Below are 20163 nucleotides of genomic sequence, written 5' to 3' on the forward strand. Positions count from 1 at the left end.
ACTGATGGGCACTGGGGCTGTTCCCAGATCTTAGCTACTGTAAATTGTGCTGCTAGGAACATAGGGGTGCATATATTCTTTCTGATTGGTGTTTTGGGTTTCTTAGGATATATTCCTAGAAGTGGGATCACTGGGTCAAATGGAAGCTCCATTTTTAATTTTTTGAGGAACCTCCATACTGCTTTCCATAGTGGCTGCACCAGTCTGCACTCCCACCAGCAGTGAACCAGGGCTCCCCTTTCTCCACACCCTCACCAGCACATGTCATTTGTTGATTTGTTGATGGAGCCATTCTGACAGGTGTGACTGACCAGATTTTTAAATGCACAGTAACCATAGACCCAGTGCTGCTTGGCCAATCTCCAGAACTCATTTGTCCTGCATGACTAAAACTTTATACCCGCCTGCCAGCAGCTCCTGTTTTCCTTCCCAACCCCTGGCAAGCAGCAACCAGTCTGCTCTCTGCCTCTATGAGTTCGACTATTTTAGTACCTTATAGAAGTGGAATCCTACAGTATTTCCCCTTCTGTGATGGGCTTATTTCACTTAGCATAATGTCCTTAAGATTCATCCATGTTGTCACATGTTGTAGGATTTCCTTCTTTTTAAAGGCTGAACATTTTCTTTATTCATCCATCGATGGGCATTTAAGTTGTTTCCATGCCTTAACTCTTGTGAATAATGCTGTAGTGAGCATGGGAGTGTGGGTTCTTCAAGATCTTGATTTCAATTCTTAGAAAAAATACCTAGAAGTGGGATTGCTGGATTGTATTTTAATTTTTTGAGGAACCTCCATGCTATTTTGTGCAGTGGCTGCACCAATTCACATTCCCACCAACAGTGCACAAGAGTTCTGATTTCTCCACATCTCACCAACACTTGTTATTTTTTTAGAACAGCCATTCTGACAGGTGTGAGATGGTATCTCATTGTGGTTCTGATTTGCATTTCCCTGATGATTAGTCACGTTGAGCACTGTTGGGCATTTGAATGTCTTAGAGAAATATCTGTTCAAGATGTTAGCCCATTTTTAAATCAGGTTGTTTTATTTTGGTCTTGAGTTACAGGAGCTCCTTACGTATTTTGGAAATTAACCCTTTATCTGATAGTTTGTGAATATTTTCTCCCATTCAATATATTGCCTTTTTATTCTGTTGTTTCCTTTGCTGTGCAGATCTCTTTTGAATTTGATATTTGCTTTCAGTGTCTGGCAAATATTATCTAGTATTTAGAGAGATGTTACTTAGAGATTTTATATGTATTTTTAAAAAATATATTTTTATTGATTTCAGAGAGAGGAAGGGAGAGGGAGGGAGAGAGATAGAAGCATCAATGATGAGAGAGTCATTGATCGGCTGCCTCCTGCACGCCCCCCTGGGGATCGAGCCCGCAACCCGGGCATGTGCCCTGACCGGGAATTGAACTGAGATCTCCTGGATCTAGGTCGATGCTCAGCTGCTGAGCCACGCCCGGACGGGCATAGAGACTTTAAAAGTCAGGAATGGCTGTCGAAATATGGCAACAGGTTCCATTAATTTGGGGGCATTTATTCATTATTTTCTATGGCTCCCAGTTTTAACTTGAAAATATAATAAATTATTTGAACTGTCCTTGCATTTCTGGAACCAACCCTAACAGATCATTGCACTGTGTTGCCCATATACATATGCATGTGTCACACACACATATATTTAATATATTGCTAGGGCTCTGAATAATCATACTTAAACACTTCTAATCTCTATTCATGTTATATATGTCTATATTTTGTTTTGTTGCTAGTTTTACAGAATGCATCAGAGAGCTTTCTAACATTTTTTATAACCTGAAATAATAAAAGGAATATTATAGGAATTACACATTTCTTAAGAGGTGGATTGAGCCGTTGGTGAAGTAGCTGGGCCTTTTGTCTCTGCCTTTTCAGTTCCCTCTATAGCTCCTCTTCTCTCCAGGTTTTTACTTGTTCTTGTCAAGTTGAATCACTTATATTTTGCTAGAAAATTGTTTCTTCTAAACTGTCAAGTTTAGTGCCTTAGCACTGCCTTTGCCAGCGCGGTGCCCTCCCCTTGCTTCTGGCTGCGGAGCAGTCCTTCCCACGCTCACTGTGGGTGAGTCTTTTTGTATAGAATCACTGGATTCTATATAAGTTTTGTCATCATTTTTCCATTATTTATTTAACATTTTTGGGGTCTATATTCAGGAATACATTTTAAAAATATTTATTTATTTGGAAAAGTCATGACAGTCTTTTTGAAAAAAATAAATGAAAGCATGGCGACATTTTGCAGTCACCTTACAGATTAGTGACAGGTCGGGATGCCACCAACACTGCAGCATTACACAGCCTAAGGGTCAGAGATTTGAAAGGCTTGTTAAAAAAAACCCAGTCAATCGTGCCACTCCTGTTTCCCCAACGCCAGAGGAAATGATGTTCCCCAAATTAGGGGGTAATGGTTTTGCTTTTCTCCTCCTGCCTCCGCACAGAGTAACCTTGCTGTCCCAGAATAAGGGCATATATTGTTTATATTATTATAATTACATCAATGCTTTTCACGGGCCATGAGATAAACTAACATTTGCTTTTCCTGCAGTCAATTATTATTCTTTTAAAACATTTTGTTAGTTTTCAGTGTACTCACAATATTTGTCTCCATGTTTTATTCACTGTTCCCTGAAGAATTCTAGGGCTTGAGTTTGTCTTTTTCTAGCATTCAAGTACCTGGTACCACCAGCAGCCTCCAACTGCCCCAGCCCCACGTCTCTCTTTTCCATGCCACATCCAATGGAGTCCGGGCCCCGGGCTGTCACTGGTCAGCATCTTCCTGCCCTGTTCTGCTGGCTGCTGGTTCCCATTCTGAAATAGGAAGGGGAGTTTAACTGCTCCTTTGCTCACTTCATGCCACTAACCACTGGTAAATGCCCTGTGTCTTCTGAATCTCGACATTGGCCCAGCAACAGGCCTGAGCTCCATCCTGGTGATGGCATAGAGCTGAGCACCAGAAATCCACTGCTGACTTGTTGACCTGAAGGGAAGAAAGAAACTAGTGGAAGAATACTGAGATCTTATAGGTGGAAAAAGAGATAGAGACCATGGTAAAGAGATAACATATGGTAGAAAAAGGATCACAGTAACCCCAGATTGAAAAGAAACCTTGTGTGTTAGCTCTAGGAGACTTGGAAACAGTGGCTAGTGGATTGGTTCTTAGATGCTGTCTTAATGTACCGTGGGCCCCTGGCACTAAGGCTTTTGACCTCTCCAATCCAGTTCTCAGAATCCTGGGAAGAGCCCATGGAATCCACCAAGCTTGGGCCCTTTGTTTCTTCTGGGTGTGGGCCTGGGCCTGGGCCAGAGCCAGGGCTGGCAGTGGTGGTGCTCCTGGGATCACCGTCGGGAAGCAGTGTTCAGGTCAAGGCAGCTGCAGAATGCAACACAAACCATTCATATCCACAAGCCCCATTAGCTTATCTGTGAAACCGACTACCCAGGACGGAGCGAGATACTCTCTCCCTGTGGAGGTTTTGTGTGCAGCCATGGGTGGCCGGGTCCCAGCTGGCTGTGTAGTGTTGGATCCTGCCTCCCTGCCCAGCCTTCCTCAGCTGAGCTGCAGGTCACCACTGGAAGTGCAGCAAACATACTGGCCATTGTGCATGCAGGACCCCACCCTTGGTCCACCTGGTGATGCCACCCAGCCCTGCAGAAGTCTCCATACACCCACACTGAGCCACCTCCGTGGTATTCTCTGCCATGCTGTTAGTCCTGTGAGGGTGGGGATGGAGCCCTTTTCACCTGCATGTCCCAGTATGTGCGGGGTGAGAGCTGAATGGAAAGAATGTGTGTTTATGAAATAAATGGGCCCTATATTAGTTGTTATATTAATTTTGTCATTGCCCAGGGCACAGAGATCTGGTCGAGTCCTCTACAGCCTGCTGCTCTGGTGAATTTGGTAACTTACCCTCAGCTGCAGCTGGTTGTCACTGTGGACGAGCAGGGACTAATCAAAGTGTGGGAAGCAGCGAATGGGGTGGAGTCAGCTTCCTTCTGCCTACCTACACACTCGTCTGCGTTGGAGGCCTGTGACCATCCGGAGGGCCCCCTCCTGCTGGTGAGTGATGGGCTCTCAGGAGCGTCTGTGGGTGTGAAACCAGACAACAATGGGTCCTGGCTGCCTGTCACTACTTGAGCCAATTAAGCAGAGACAGGGTTGAATCATAAATGAGCATTTATTCCAGTATTGCCAGCAAATTGGGAGAGCAATAATGTTCATCCATGAAAATCTGCTCTGCTGCCCCCACCCCCCCAAGCCAGCTGCCTATATTGGGTAGAAGGTCAAAGATTACATGGGAAAGTAGGAATTACAGGCACAGGGAAGTAGGCAAGGTGGGCTGAGGGTCTCAAAGGGCTGGTGCCTCCAGGACTCCATTGTTTAGGGAACAAGGTTGTTAATCTTTCCATGATGATGGGCAGTTCTCAGATAAGGAGAATAGACCACATTCCAAGGGTAATTCCCATGTCCTGGGGCATACAACTCTCAGCCCGGTTAGAAAGTGCTTTTTCTAATTCGAACAGAACAATCACAGTTAACAGAGCATGATCAATATTTCTTATAACTATAGCTAACAATCAGTCTACAGAGCATGGTCAACATCTCTGCCCCTAACAGGTGTTAGCTGTCTCCAAGCCAAGGGCACAAGAAAGCTGGAGTACAGCGCCCTGAAGGGTTGGAGCATTGGGTGGATTATCAGTGTTGCAATCTCACAGTAAATATGGGCTGGAAGAAACAGTCCTTGCACCTGCTGCAGCTTAGCACTCCTGTCACCTGGTCGGAGTAAACGAATATCCTTTCTGGAAAATGATAACGTTATCCCAGGCCTCACATTACTTCTCTTTTCAGATATAGCATTCAGCACACACTTACAGCTAACTAGGGGATAAGAATAGTACCAACTAGCCCTGGCCAGGTGTCTCGGTTTGTTGGAGCGTCATCCTGTACACCAAAAGGTGGCAGGTTCAGGTCCTGGTGGGGGCATGTACCTGGGTTTCAAGTTTGATCCCCGGTTGGGGCGTGAATGGGAAGCAACTGTTTCTCTCTCACATCAATGTTTCTCTCTCCCTCTACCTTCCTCTCTCTCTCAAATCAATAAAAACGTATCCTTGGGTAGGAATTAAAAAAAATAGTACCAACTAGGACTGGCAGGATAAAGAGCAGACCATGTTGAGAGAGCCACAGAGGCTTCAGATAATGTGGCTGTTAGACACGGACACTGAGACACCAGTGTGTGCTATGATCAGGGAGGTAAAGCTCAGCAGAGAACTTAAAACTGTGAAAAATGACATAGACACAGACAACAGCATGGTGCTTACCTGCAGGGACGGGTTGTGGGGGGAGGTAGGAGAGGGTTAAGGGGAATAAATGGTGATGGAAGGAGACTTGACTTTGGGTCAAGTCAATACAATATACAGATGATGTATATAGAATTGTATCCCTGAAACCCATATAATTTTATTAACCAATGTCACCCCAATAAATTCAATAAAATTTTTTTAAAAGCTATAAAAAATGACATAGTGATTTAGAAAAGAACCAAGTAGAAACTCTAGAACAGAAAAACTGAATACCAAAGGTCAAGAGGTCAGTGAATGGATTTGATAGCAGGGTGGACAGTGGAACCACAGAGATTGGGGAGGCAAGTGGAGCTTGTGGGCACTGGCGAGTTCTGCTTCTTAGTTTAAGTGGTGACATGAATATTTTCTTTTTAATAATTTATTGAGCTCTACATTTATGTTCTGTGCAATTTGCCATATGCATGTTATATACATCAATTAAAAAGTTAGAATATGGAAGAGAATTAATGAAGTGACAGATAAAAGGAATGGTTGAGAACGAAACAGGGATTCCAGAGTGGTAAGTGCGGAAGAGAGGGCAAGAGACTGGGCCAGAGCTGCTTAGACATCACTGGGACACAGGCCGCGAATCACCCGCGGCTCATGTGTGAAGGCAGCTTCTGATTCAGTTGGTCCCTGGGGATTCCTGAGATGCTGACTTTTTAACAGACTTCTTGGGAATCTTGGTGCTTCCAGTCCCTTTGAGGAGCAAGACCATAAAGGATCCATGAAGAAATCCTGTATTTGATATTCCATGAGCCGGCGAGGCTCCCCTTCTCTGTAGTCTTGATGCGGAAGGATGGCCTGGCTGGGCACCAGACCCCTGCTCACATGTCTCTTGAATTTTGTGAAAATGTTATTTCCCTGTTTATGTTTCTGTTGAAAAGTCTACTGGTACGCTGACTTTTCTTGTTAGACACTTCAATTTTTAAAAGTAAAAGCCTTAAAGATATTTTGAAATATCTGAAGTCTAGTTTTATTGTGACATGCCTGCAGTGGTCATCCTGCGTCAGCTTTCCCAAGAACATATGAGCCTTTCAGTACACAAGCTCAGACCTTTTATTTCTAGAAAGTTTCACTGTATATGAATTTTAAATATTAATCCATTAATGAAGTTTTCCTTTAGGAACTTCATTCATGCTTATTAGATCTTCTTGCCTGTCTTCTCGGATGCTTTGCGATCATTTTAGCCTTTCATTCTGCTTCTCCTCTCTCCTTTTGTCTTTCCCTTCCCTCCCCTCCCTGCCCTTGTTTGTTCAGTGAAGTGTTTTCTGTCTCCAGTTTATTATCTTCATTTTTGAAGATATATGTTTTTATTGATATATTTTTTTAGAGAGAGAGGAAGGGAGAGAGAGAAACATCTATCGGTCGCCTTCTACATGGCACCTTGACCAGAGACTGAACCCGCAGCCTGGCCTGGGCCCGGACCTCTCGGTGCACGGGACGACGCTCTGCTGGCCGAGCCACTCCAGGCAGGCGAGGGGACTTCTCAGTATCTTTCCTGAATTAATTTAGCTCTTATTTCATATCTTGGTGTGTGTTTTTGTCCATTTCCTTTCTGAATGTTGAATTCAGGGTGTCCGTTCAGATGCTTATTTTATGACATCTAACCCCTGTCCATGTGGCTACAGATCTCAGATTCCTGGTTGTCCTTTGGGACAGTTTTACCAGCTAAAATGTGTTGCTTCTCACTTTTTCTTTTCATGACCTTGTTTGAATGTTGTCATTTTCTGTGCGTTTTGAAGTTTTTATGTTTTCTTGACAGTAAGAATAGGTGTTTTTACATCAGTTGAACAGAAAGTCCAGGCTGTGTTCCATGGGCACATGTCTGTGGAACAATGTTCTTTTAAAGCAGTAGGTGCAGGACAGGCTGTTAGGAAGTGGAGCACTGGCCGTTAGGGAAGAGAAATGAAGCCATTCCCACATCACTTCATCTGTAGAAACACATTTAGAATAATTAAAACTAAATGTAAAAGGCAGTTATAAAATTATCTGGGGAATATATAAGTGGTTTTTAAAATCAACCTGGGATGCTCCTGGCCTAATAGGCAAGATAAAACCTGGAATTGAAAAAATACACAGATTTACCTAAAAAATTAAAAGCGTCTGAACTGTAGAGTATTATAAAATTAAGACACTGTATCTTATTGAACAAAGCATTAATATCTGGTTGTTTGAAGCGTAGCAATTTAGTAGAAAAACAGGTGAAGATATGAGTAGTCAGTTCATAGAGAAAATTACAAATGGCCAGTAATATATATATAAAGGTGTGAATCCCAACCCGTAACCAAGACAGTGACACCACAAGGCTTTTCACCTACTGGATGAGAAACATTTTAAAAATTGGTATTATAATAAGTTCGATGAAAAACATTTTTATACATGGCAAATAAGAATATAGATTGAAAAATTTTTTAAAAACTTGTTTTTTTCCGTCTTAAGTTTTAAGTCTGATACTCTTTGAAGCTAATGATTCCAGTTCTAGGGATCTCTTAGGAGGAAATATTGGCATTGCTGCACAAAGATTGCTCGTGGTAATGAAATCTGTAAACAACTTAAATTTCCATCATAATGAGAGGAAGTAAAAAGTCATGGAGAAATGTCCTCTGACGTGGAAAGATTTCCAAAGACTATTTGGAAACAGAAAAGGCAGGGCAGGCTGCAGAACGGCATTTGAGGATGATGGATAGCAAGGGTGCCAGCGGCCACACTTCTGCTTCTGTGTGGAGGGAAGAGAGGGTTTGCTCTGGAATTGTTTGAGTGAATTCATTACTTTTGACCTAATAAGTGGCATTTTGCCCCAGCAAGGAAGTAGTTACACAGTTGCCACCTGTTCCCCGGGCGAGAGCATGAGGACACAGATGGTCACTGCAGCGTTGCGTTGCAGGCGGCCTGTGCCGACGGAGCACTCTGCACGCTGACGGTGCCCGGGCTGCAGCTGCTGTCCAGAGTGAGCGTGTTCCCGAACCACCCCACCAGTCTGCTGTGCTCTCCTGACTGCAAGTGGGTGTTCGCATTGGCACAGGACTCAGATCTGAGCCCCAAGGTCAGTGCTGGGCTGTGTCCCTTGTCCCAAGGGCCAGGCTTAGTGTGCACCGGTAGTGGATGCTGTGCCCAGTCTTGCCAAATGCGTCTGGGAGGGTGGCTTCTCGTGTAGGACTAAGTCTGCGGCCACTCAGGGCCACTAGCTGGGCAGTGGTGGTGCTGGCCTCTGTCCAGAGCCTCGGCTCTTTCCAAGCTGCTCTGTTGCCCACAGGCCAGAAGGGGTTAGTTGCCTGGCTAGAGAGGGCAGAGTTAGTTCTGAAGGGGCTTGGGGCCTTAGGGACATGTCCATGGAATGTCATAAGACATTTGGTGGCTTGAGTGAGTGAGGATGGGATTGTGTTCAGATCAGGCATGAGGAGATGCTGACACAGTGGGACAGCTTCATTACCCGGATAAGGCCCAGCAGAAAGAGCACACTGTGGGTATGGGTGTGGGTGTGGGTGTGGGTCCCTGGGAAGAGCTGCCAGCAGGGGCTTTCAGAGCACTCCTGGGTTGAAGTGTCCTGTCATCGGCGATGAGACTGTGTGGTGGTCTTCCCCAGGTGTTCCACACGCACTCCTTGCTGTGTCCATTGGAAGATGAGCCTCCTGTCTCCACCGCTCTCCCCATCTGTCTGACTTCCAGAGCCTGCTGGGCCCCTGATGAGGCAGCCAGGCTGGTGGTGATGCACAGAAATGACAATGGAGTGCAGTTGGTGGTCACCACCTATGATCTAGGGGCTAAGAACTCCAGGGACGCACAAAACATTCTGGGTAAGGATCCCATGTCAGGACCTGTAGGATTGCATAGGATGCTGCAAGCGCAGTTTCCTCACGTTTTCTTTAGGGCACTTTTTCTTTCCTCTCGGTGAATACAGTGACTCAACTGTTTCCTCGTCTGTGATTTTACTTACTGGTTGGGCACTGAGCTTCTGCAGTGTCAGGCCCTCTGTGTAGCCCCGACACTGCAGACATCAACTCCTGTCGGCTTACAGTCTGCTCTCTCCTAACTCATTTCCCCACTTCCATTCGTCCCTACCTCCCTTTTCACAACTGCATCAGAGGCACTGTTCCCGCAGCGAGTGCATGCTAAGGTGAGTAAAAGCCACAGCTCTTCTCTTACCTGAGGCCCCTACTCCAGTAGGAAAATAAGACCCATTTCCCTGTTTCCTAAACCCCGCAGCACTCTTGACAGGCCTCTCCTATGGTCTTTAGCATCTTTTCCTTGGCATTATATTCATTTGCTTTCATATCATCATTTGACCTTAATTTTATTCTGAGCTTCCTGGTAGCCAAGGAAAAAGGGAAAACAGGATGTATAATAATCCCTTGTCTGATATGAGAAAGTGCATGAATTTTTCAAAAGAGGTAATTTTTTCTTCCTGGTGCTAAACTATTAGGAAGTGATCAACTTGATTTTTTTTTTTTCATAAACAAGGAATGCTATATGGTGTAAAAGACTATGTCTTCAACAATAGTTTTTGGCAGATGTAAATGTCTTAGTTCTCACGTGGCCATTTTTCCATCACCCCGTCATAGGCAGGGAAGGGTAGAAGGAAGGGTATTAATTCTCCCCATTCCCTGGATGATACTTGTGCCAGACACTGTCACTTCCACATGCACAGTGTCCCCTGTAAGTAAGGATTGGGCTTGACGGGAGAGCCAGAGTGGGCGGTTTAGGGAGGGAACGCGTGGTTCAGCCTTGAATGCTGGTGTAACTGTGACGCGTTGCTCTTTTCAATGTACTGCATCACCTTAGGAGAGGCAGGCCTGTCCCACACTCCAGCTGCTATCAAGAAATGACAATCTGAATAAAAAAAAAGAAATGACAATCTGTGTGTTTATTTCAAAAAGTACAACAGGCCGCAAGTTTCGTCCTACCAGACACCATGATACCTCCTCACCTCATGAAGGGCCACGGCTCCCAAGTGGTTCTGCTGGCATCCGGGTCCGAGCTGGTGCTATTCACCATACACGGCCTGCAGCTGGCAGCCTTCCAGGACCACCAGAAGCCCATCACGGCCATGTGCATGGTGAGTGCAGCCCTCGCCCCGCCTGACTCGAGGAGCTGTCTCGGGAGCCACAGCCCCACCTCACGGAGCTTTTCATTTCAAGGACCAGAGCCGAGTCATCACCTCTTCTTTCGACCTATCCTTGCGAGTCTACCTGTGGAAAAAGGGCAGTAAGTTTCCCGTCCTCAAGAGCTGCTGTCACTTGCTTGGGGGCTCCCACCGGTGGGCCAGGTAATTGCATCTGATCGCTTCACTTCGCCTGTGAGATGGCCTCTCCTGGCCTCCCAGCAGTACCTCTTTAAGGATACCCTGGAAAGGAGGTGACTGGGACTTGGGATCCTAGCCCAGCCTGCCCCTCACTACTTGGGGGCCCAACGAAAGTCACTGGTCAGATCTATTTCCTCCTCTTAAAAAAGGAAAGATGCTCTGCGTCCTCCGCATGGTCTCCTTGAGTGTACAAAGCCACCCACGCTGGAGCGCCACACTGCCCAGGTGAAATGGGGGTGCAAAGTTGTGGCTATTTTACCTGAAGTCCCACAGGGGTGCCCACTGAGGCCTGGGGTGGGCCCTGACACAGCCTTGCAGACCAGCTCTCGCCCTCCCTCCATAACCCACACAGTCCTGAATTCATTTACCAACCCTGGTGGTGGTGGGAGTCAGTGGGGGCAAGATTGTGAGAGTCCGAAAGAATCTGTTTTGCATTGTGCTTTTAAATTAGTATTTTGGAACCACTTATGTTCTTTCTTGCCAGAGTGTTACAGAGAGGACAGGGCTTCCAGATTTTATATTCCATTTGGAATAGTTGTCAGTTTCTTGTCATGAGGTGTGGGGTAAATTCAGCCTCCTGTGACAAACATAATCTTTTATTTATTTTTAAATTTTATTTTAATTTTTTTCATCACTATTTACCCCCATGCCCTCTTCCACCTCCACCCACCTCTCTTGCCCCACCGACAGTCACCACACTTGTCGGTGTCCATGAAACATCTTACAGTCTTAAATGAAAAAATACGATGCCCCAAACCAAATATTTCAGAAATTACAGGTTTCTGTAACAAAACTACATACTTTCTGAATTGTAAATCAGTAGTTGTTTGAAGACAGTTATTAAAGCTAATTCCTAATACAGGAGAATCTTAGTTCTTTTCAGTAAATAAATGCAGTTTTCTGGTAAGATTAAGAATTAGTAGAGATTCAACTTAAATTTTATGTTGCTGTTCCCTGTAAGTTCTCAGATGTGCAACATTTTGTCTCTTTTTTGGCACCTTGGTGAATGCTGCAAGAGATAACAAAAACTTTCTAGAAACTCTTTAGTTTCCTCTGAATACGAATTCTGATTCTTCAAAGAAAATGTGTATTAGACATAAATTTGCCAGGAACCTAGCAGCATGCCCTTAGGATCTACCCAAGAGAAACAGACATATGTCTGCACAAAGACCTTACAGGAATGTTTTTATATACCTAAGGAAATAAACTCATCTACACCAAGACTATGTGAATGTTCCTATCTACCCAAGAGAAATAGACACACACCTACACAGAGACTTGCATGGGGATGTTCTTAGCAGCTTTACTCATCCCAAAAAGTGCAAACTGCAAATGCCAGCCAGTATGTGGATAAATTCACTGTGGTACATCCATACAGGTGAATATTACTCAACTATATAAAGGAATGGCACATTGACATACACTTGACATGGGTGAAATGCAGAGACATTGTGCTACATGAAAGAAGCCAGATGTGTAAGATACGTGCTATATGATTCCATTTATATGACATCAAGAGGCAAGTCTGTAGGAACAGAAGATAATTTAGTGGCTGCCCATGGCTGAGAGTAGGATGGGATTCACTACAGGTAAAGGTACAACAGATCTTTTTGGAGTGATGGAAATATTCTAAAACTGGATCGTGGTGATGGTCGCACCACTCTGCAAATTTACTAAAAATCAACTGAAGAAAAAAGACTAAGAGGAAGAATTCTCTGAAGAGAGAAAACAGATGCAAATTCAACTTTCTTTGCCCAAAAAACCACAGTGATCGCTGGCTGGCTGGCCAGTCGGGGAGCAGCCGCCCGCTGCTCAGCCCCTGTATAGACCAGCCAATGCTACAGTTTTCTGAGAGTCTGGAAACTGCCACATTCCACTATTGCTATTAATTTCTAAGTTGAATAGAACTTTAGTTGCTACTTAAAGAAACAGTAAGTCAGCATGGAGTTTAAGCTGAAAGGTATTTCATGAAGGCCAAAACGGCAGCCTTTCAGAAGGGATCTGTAGCCCACCTCTGGGCTTTTATAGAAAACTCAAGTTTCTTCTCTGGTTTGTTTGTTTTTTGCTTGGTTTGGTTTGGTTTTCTACATGCCTGTTTCATTTTTCTCTAATGCCTCAGAACAGCACATTGTATGTGTGTCTAAGGCTAGGCAAACACAGGTTAACATCATGGAAACTGGCTGCCCCATTAGCTGCTGTGTTCACATTTTCAGCTGAACAGCAACTGATGATTCTAAATTCTGGGGAAGCGACTCTGATCTGCCAAAATTGGATTAGGCACCCCCCATCCTGTCTCAGAAGCTTCCAGAGTAGCCGAGGTCACTGATTCAAGGCAGATACTCTCAGGAGGGTCCAAAGCTGATATTCCCCCTGCAGATGTGATGGTATTTGCTAATTGTTTCACATGAATGTAGGTCCTTGAGCATGGCTGGGCGGTTGGGTGGAGGTGGTATGAGGTTACATGTGAAGGCCCAGTTCCCTACCATCTGTCCTTGTCTCAAGTTAACACGCAGCATGTCCTTCCCTTCTCAGTGGATTTACCCAGGTGGAAAGTGACAGCATGAGCATCGTGGGCGTGGAAGCCAGAAGCGCTGGCACGAGCATTCTAAGGTCATATTACTTCCAAGTGCAACGAGGCCAAGGCGACTGCATCGGTTGAAGATCATCTCACTTTGGTGAAGTGCTTGTATACATATAAACACTAAAGACTATAGGGAGACTATTTTTTCAACATTGGGAAAGGGCGTAGTAATTTTCAAATGCCTTCTAGGGCCGGGCACTGTGTTATGTGAGTTTATTTAAATTGTCACAGCAAACCAATAAAGCAGGTGTGATTGTCTGTTTTTCAGACAAGGAACAGGAAATGTAGCAGGAGAGTCATTAACCTGTTGTTGGCCCGAGTGCCAGCTGCCTCACAACCTGCCCAGGGCTATTCAGATAGTAAGTGGCGGGAGGGAGAGTGCGCGGTGGGGACTAGAAAGCCCACCCGTGAAGTGCTGGGGTTGTGACAGGATGGTTTTTGTTGCTCACACACTTAAGTAAATATATTTTACCTTCCTATTCTTGTGCAGTGTGCTGTAGACACATGAATAAATAGTTCTTGCTGTCGTGTAGGTGGGTTCCATGGCACCACGTGACATAGCTATAGGAAGGCTGTTTTGTATTTTTTGACAGTAGTGCCCCTGGACTTAGTCCACTCAGAAGCCCTGACTGGTGTGGGTGTATCATTCAGAGTTCTTAATTACAAGCAAAAGAACAGCAATCAGGCTAACTAACACCCAAAGAGGAGTTTGTTAGAAGGAAAGAGAGTATCCTACTAGGTCAGTGGGAAGGCTGGAGAAACAGGCTTGGAACCAACGGAAGCCAGGGAGCAGCCAGCAGCCAGGGCCTGCTCCAGTGAGGCCTGGCGTGGAGCATCCCTTGCTTTGTTGCTGGCATCACCACGTCCCCTGGCTCTACCATAATGCCACCATCTGAAAATGTCCCCGCTGTCCCTGAGGGAGTGTGTCTTCTTGAGGCTCAGAATGCCATGTGTAGGTGTGGCTGTGCGTTTTGATTTGCCAACTAGGTGACATGCCCACGACATCAATGCCAGGATATGAGAGTCTGGCCCCTCAGCTTCAGTAGTAGGTGCTCCCAGCCAAGGCTCACACAGGAAAACTTAAAATTAGGAAGGAAAACATCCTTGAGAACAAAATGAGGATACAAAGCCCTCTACCAGTCTACCAGCACTATGGCTGCCCAATGCCCAGATATACTCTATCATATTTGCACTTTGACAACATTTTACCCAACATAGCAACTATAATACTCTAAAGCCAAGACCAGATACCAAATGCAGTCATTTCCCCAAAAGGAGAAAATCCAAAGTCCTTTTTTTTTTTAGTTAAGGTTTATTTTGGGATAATTTTCAACTTGTAGAAGTTATAAAGACAGAGAATTCCCATATGCTCTCCCCCTCATGTTAATACCTTATATAACTGGTGCATTTGAAAACCCAAGGTGTTTGTTAGCTCTTGGAACTGGCTTCAAGGCCAAACTCTTAGGGGGTCTGTCACCATTTTACTGGATATTCTAAAACTCGTGGCCTGACCCCGAATACCCATGGCAATCTTGAGAAAGACGAACAAAGTTGGAGGGATCAAGTGGGCAAGAGCATACAATGGAGTGAAGACAGCCTCTTCAATAAATGGTGTTGGGAAAATTGGACAGGTACATGCAAAAAAATGAAACTAGACCACCAACTTATACCATACACAGAAATAAACTCAAAATGGATAAAAGACTTAAAATGTAAGTTGTAAAACCATAAAAATCCTAGAAGAAAACATAGGCAGCAAAATCATAGACATCTCTTATAGCAACGGTTGCCAATACATCTAGAGCAAGAGAAACAAAGGAGAAAATAAACAAATGGGACTACATCAAAATTAAAAGCTTCTGCACAGCAAAAGGAACCATCAACAAAACGAAAAAGGAGCCCACTATATGGGAGAACGTATTTGCCAATGACACACCTGATAAAGGGTTAGTATCCAAAATATATAAGGAACTGATACAACTTAACAAGAGGAAGACAATCCAATTGAAAAATGGGCAAAGGACCTAAATAGACACTTCTCCAAAGAGGACATACAGATGACCGAGAGACATATGGAAAAATACTCAAAGTCACTAATCATCAGAGATGCAAATTAAAACCACAATGAGGTATCACTTCACACCTGTCAGAATGGCTCCATCAACAAATGACATGTGCTGGTGAGGATGTGGAGAAAGGGGAACCCTGGTGCACTGCTGGTGGGAATGCAGACTGGTGCAGCCACTGTGGAAAACAGTGTGGAGGTTCCTCAAAAAATTAAAAATGGAGCTGCCATTTGACCCAGTGATCCCACTTCTAGGAATATATCCTAAGAATCCTGAAACACTAATCAGAAAAAACTTATGCACCCCTATGTTCATTGCAGTGCAATTTACAATAACTAAGACCTGGAAACAGCCCAAGTGCCCATCAGTTGATGAGTGGATAAAAAGCTGTGGGATATTTACACAAGGGAATACTATGCAGCTGTGAAAAAGGATCTCTTACCCTTTGGGACAGCATGGATGGAACTGGAGAGTATTATGTTAAGTGAAATAAGCCAGTCAGAGAAAAACAAGTACCACATGATCTCATTTATATGTGGAATGTAATAAAATAACCTGATGAATGAAATAGATCCAGAGACATAGAAGCGTGGAAAAGACTGAGGGATCTCAGAGGGAAGGTGGGGTGGGGGAGTAGGTGGTGAGAGATTAATCAAAGAACTTACATGTTTATAAGCATAACCCATGGACACACACATTGGTATGGAGAAGGCCTGGGGGTGGGGTGGATGCGGGGTGGGAAAAAAGGGGACATCTGTTGTTATACCCAGTTTTCGAGAGATTAATTCACACAGAGACTGAATTGAGCGTTTGGAATTTATTAAGCAGGCGGCTACTAGGGGCTCATGCCCTAAACAGACTCGCAGCCCCGTACAGTCTTTGCAGGGAGAATATAAAGGCAAAAACCACATTCTGTTTGGCTGAGGGAGCAGGTGGGGGACTAATGAAGCAGCAGACAGAAGCTGAGATAAGTGTTCATTAACTTTCGTGGTTAACTATGCCCTGGAATTTACTCCCTGGAATTTTTATGGGTGGAAACCTTTGAAAAAGTTTACGAAGAGCCAGGAGAAGGGGAAGAGGTCATTGTTTACCAAATTTTGTTGCTCCTGCTTATCTTCAAAGTAGCAGTTGTAAAGGTTGAAATGGGAGTGCTCTGCTTCGCTGTAATACTTTCAACAACAAAGATATAAATTAAATAAATAAATAAATAAATAAATAAATAAATAAATAAATAAATAAAAAAACTCATGGCCTGAGTGGTAATACAGTACTAATGCATCCCATATACAGCAGAGGGGGAGAGGAGAAATGAGCTGAAATAAATACAACACAGCAAGGAGGGAAACTGCTGTTACATTCAGAGGATGAAGGAAAAATTCAGTTAAGCTGAGATATAGGGGGTTTTGCTGAAGACACGGAAAGAGGTTTTGGCAAGAGACTAGAGATCATCTAAGGGAAGGTTGAGTGTATGGGTCCACCTGAGAGGCTTGGACACATGGCGACTAGGGAAGCAGTTCTGGGCCAGACGCTCAGTCCTCAGCTGTAGCCTTAGGCTGAGGTCAAGTCGGTGCCCGAGAATGAGCAGCTCTAGGGACCCCTGCTCTGGGGGTGAGAAGGGCCTGGTAAGGGAGTCTTCATGGGAAACAGTTCTGGGAGATCCTGTGAATCTTGCGGAGGTGAGTGCTGAATCTAGCAGATGGGCTCTTATCAGGAAAATGTGCCCTCATGAAGAGACACTTAGGAGCTATGCCACACTCTCAAGCCTTGTAAATCCAAGTTCTGAAAAGCTGCCTTTTACAGCATGAAGTGGGCACCGTGCAGCTGGGGGATGACAACCTTAGTGGCCCCTCTTGAGGTTTACAGAAGCCTGCGGTCTCTGTGAGCATTCCTCAGATCCTTCCATGAATTCTTCATGCAGCCTAGGATATTCTGTATTAAAAAGATATAAAACATTTAAAAAAATCTCCCCAGCAAGTGACCACAAGTGAAGTCTTTACAAATTCAAAAATATTAATTGCTAATTATAATTCAATAATTCCTTTTTTAAAAAAAGAGTGCCTTTGAATACATGCACACACACAGGATTTAAAACACTTTAAGATAGATGAAGTAGAAATAAAATCTCAATGAAATAGGCACAGAAGATAATTAACTTGATAAAGGAAATCTAAAAGAATCAGCAAACATGCTTAATAATTAGAAACATTTCCACTGAAGTTAGGAACAATGTAAGGGTGATGTCACCACCATAATTAAGAGTTACCTTGGTGGTGCTAAAAAATGTAATACTTTTTAAAAACAAAATTAAGTTTTAAAATGTTAAGGGAAGAAATAGAATAGTGGGGACTAGCTATAGTTATAAGAAATATTAAGGTTTTATGCTTTATTCTGTTCTGATTAGAGAAAGCACTTTCTAACCTGGCTGGGAGTTGTATGCCCCAGGACATGGGAATTACCCTTGGAATGCAGTCTGTCCTTTTCCAAGAACTTCCCATCTTCATGGAAAGATTAACAGCCTGTTCCTGGGAACAATGGAATCCCTGAGGCACCTGCCCTTTTTGACCCCCAGCCCACATTGCCTGTAACCTGTAACCACTATACCTCACCTACTTCCCCATGCCTGTAATTCCTACTTTCCTGTGTAATCTTTGTCCTTCTACTCAATATAAGCAGCTGGTTTATGAGGAGGGGTGGGGGTTAGAGCAGATTTTCGTGGATGACCCACTACTCTCCCATGCAATATTGGAATGAACACTCATTATGGTTCAACCCTGTCTCTGCTCAATTGGCTCATGTAGTGACAGGCCGTCTGGACCCATTTGTTGTCCGGCTTCCAAAATATTAGAAAGAGGTATATTAACCATAATTCCAAAAAAAATACTATTTCTAGAAACGCAACAAAATCATTACAATTAGTCAGCAAAATTCCTCATGATTTTAATCAGTTATATATTAAAATTGGTATACCAACAATTATAAAATATGACAGGAAAAGTATCCCATCACAATAACAGCAGAAACCATATCTTGAAATTATATTTAACAAAAAACTTTGTGGAAAAAACAAAGCTTTTCTAAAGAATGGAGAAGACGTTCCATGTTTATCAATAGAATTACTATTTTAAAGAGGGCATAAATTGAAAGTAATACTAAAACAGTCAAACCTCATTTCTCGAATGTCTCCCATCTTGAACAATTCAGTTGTTGACCAAGTTACTCATGGAAAAAATGTCTTGGCTGTGGAACCAAACTTCAGTTTTGGACCTGACAACCCTTCCATGCTGATACCTCAGCATGACAAAAAGTGTCTCAGGCAACAAAGGAGAGAATACTTTTGTTGCTGTCCAAATGGATGATTAGCACAATTTTAAAACATAAAGTAGCCATCAAGAGTGCTAATGTCACTAAGGGTGTGAAAGAAACAATGATCACAGGCAATTGAAGAGGCAGAAAACAAAAAGCAGCCAGTGACAGCATTTTGGAGGTAGTGATATGTGGACAAGCTAAGGCTGACCTGAAAGGCACCCTTGGAATGAGGCTAGTAGGGGGTGGTTTGATAAATTTAAGAAGAGAAGTGTTTGTTTATATATTAAACAGTACATTAGACATGTACTGTATATAAAAAAGGTTAAAACAATCATTTGGGGGTCTGGAATGGATTAATTCAATTTGCATTATTTCTAATGGGAAAACATGATTCAGTTTTCAAACAAATCGCTTCTTGAACAGCCTTCCAGAATGAGTTAAGTTCAAGAACTGAGATTCCACTGTAAAGTTGAAAGTTTTTAAAGATAGAATGTGAAAAATAATTATAAAATGTATATGTACATTTTATATGTGAAAGGTGCAATAATAGCCTAGACAATCTGGTGGGGTTTTTTAAATCCTCACCCAAGTATATTTTTTCAGTATATTGCTTTTCAGAGGGAGTGGAAAGGAGAGAGTGTGAGGACCCACCAAGACAGAGGCAGGCCCCTAGGCCCCAGGGCAGGACAAAAGGCATACATGAGTGACTCAGTAAACTGCAGAGGGTGGAGGCAGTTCCAGGAATTAACTTAAATTGGTGGGTTTGACAAATACCGGGTGCACTCAAGCTTCAGGCGCCTGTGCTTGAGAAACATCCTGAGCCCACCCTTCCTAAAGAATTTACAGCCCTTACAAGGACAATGATTGCTTGCTCACTGTAACCCTATAAGCCTGTTGTAAATTTGGATCGGGGTTCGAGTCAGAATTCCACTGCGTTGGATACAACCGAACCCCAGCTAGCTGGAATAAAAGTCCCTTTTGCTGTTACATTATCAGCTCTGGAGTGATTGTCTTTCCGCTGCATAGGGGATCTGATTCTCGGACATAACAAGAGAAAACGAGAGGGAGAAAGAGAAATATCGATGTGAGGGGTGAGACAGACACATGGATTGTTTGTCTCCTGCATGCGCCCCAACCATGGCTGGGGATCAAGCCTGCAACTGAGGTACGTGCCCTTGGCCGGAATCAAACCTGGGACCCTTCAGTCTGCAGGCTGATGCTCTAACCACTGAGACCAACTGCCTAGGGCCAGCCAAGACGGTCTTGCAGAAACAAAAGGCTAGAGGATGGAGAGACCTGCCTTCCTGTGAGTTATGAAGACAAAATTAAACTTTTGTCACTGAGACAAAGTGGTATACACTATAGTTGAAACTTCAAATCAGAATGGAAAAATAATGCTTCAGTAAGTGGTTTTGGAAGGGCTAGCTATCCAAGTGGAATAAAATCTGATTCTTTCCTCCTACCATGCGCACAAATAAGTTCTTGTGTGTAAAGGACCTAAACATTTTTAAAATTATAGAGAAAA

General features: G+C 43.7%; 1 protein-coding gene across 1 annotated transcript in view; it reads left to right on the forward strand.

Annotated features, from left to right (window-relative positions):
* Positions 1 to 15411, forward strand: part of LOC107544212 (F-box/WD repeat-containing protein 12) — a 30378-nt gene extending 14967 nt beyond the window's left edge. Inside the window, exons 5-10 of the mRNA XM_087822532.1 lie at positions 3894 to 4103; positions 8271 to 8429; positions 8970 to 9180; positions 10261 to 10439; positions 10522 to 10649; positions 13218 to 15411. Of these exons, the coding sequence (XP_087678658.1) occupies positions 3894 to 4103; positions 8271 to 8429; positions 8970 to 9180; positions 10261 to 10439; positions 10522 to 10649; positions 13218 to 13344 (1014 nt within the window). The 3' untranslated portion in view covers positions 13345 to 15411. The remainder of the gene's footprint in view (positions 1 to 3893; positions 4104 to 8270; positions 8430 to 8969; positions 9181 to 10260; positions 10440 to 10521; positions 10650 to 13217) is intronic.
* Positions 15412 to 20163: the final 4752 nt, after the last annotated feature.

This window comes from Miniopterus natalensis, chromosome 12, assembly GCF_054644295.1.
Source record: "Miniopterus natalensis isolate mMinNat1 chromosome 12, mMinNat1.hap1, whole genome shotgun sequence".
Taxonomy (NCBI): domain Eukaryota; kingdom Metazoa; phylum Chordata; class Mammalia; order Chiroptera; family Miniopteridae; genus Miniopterus; species Miniopterus natalensis.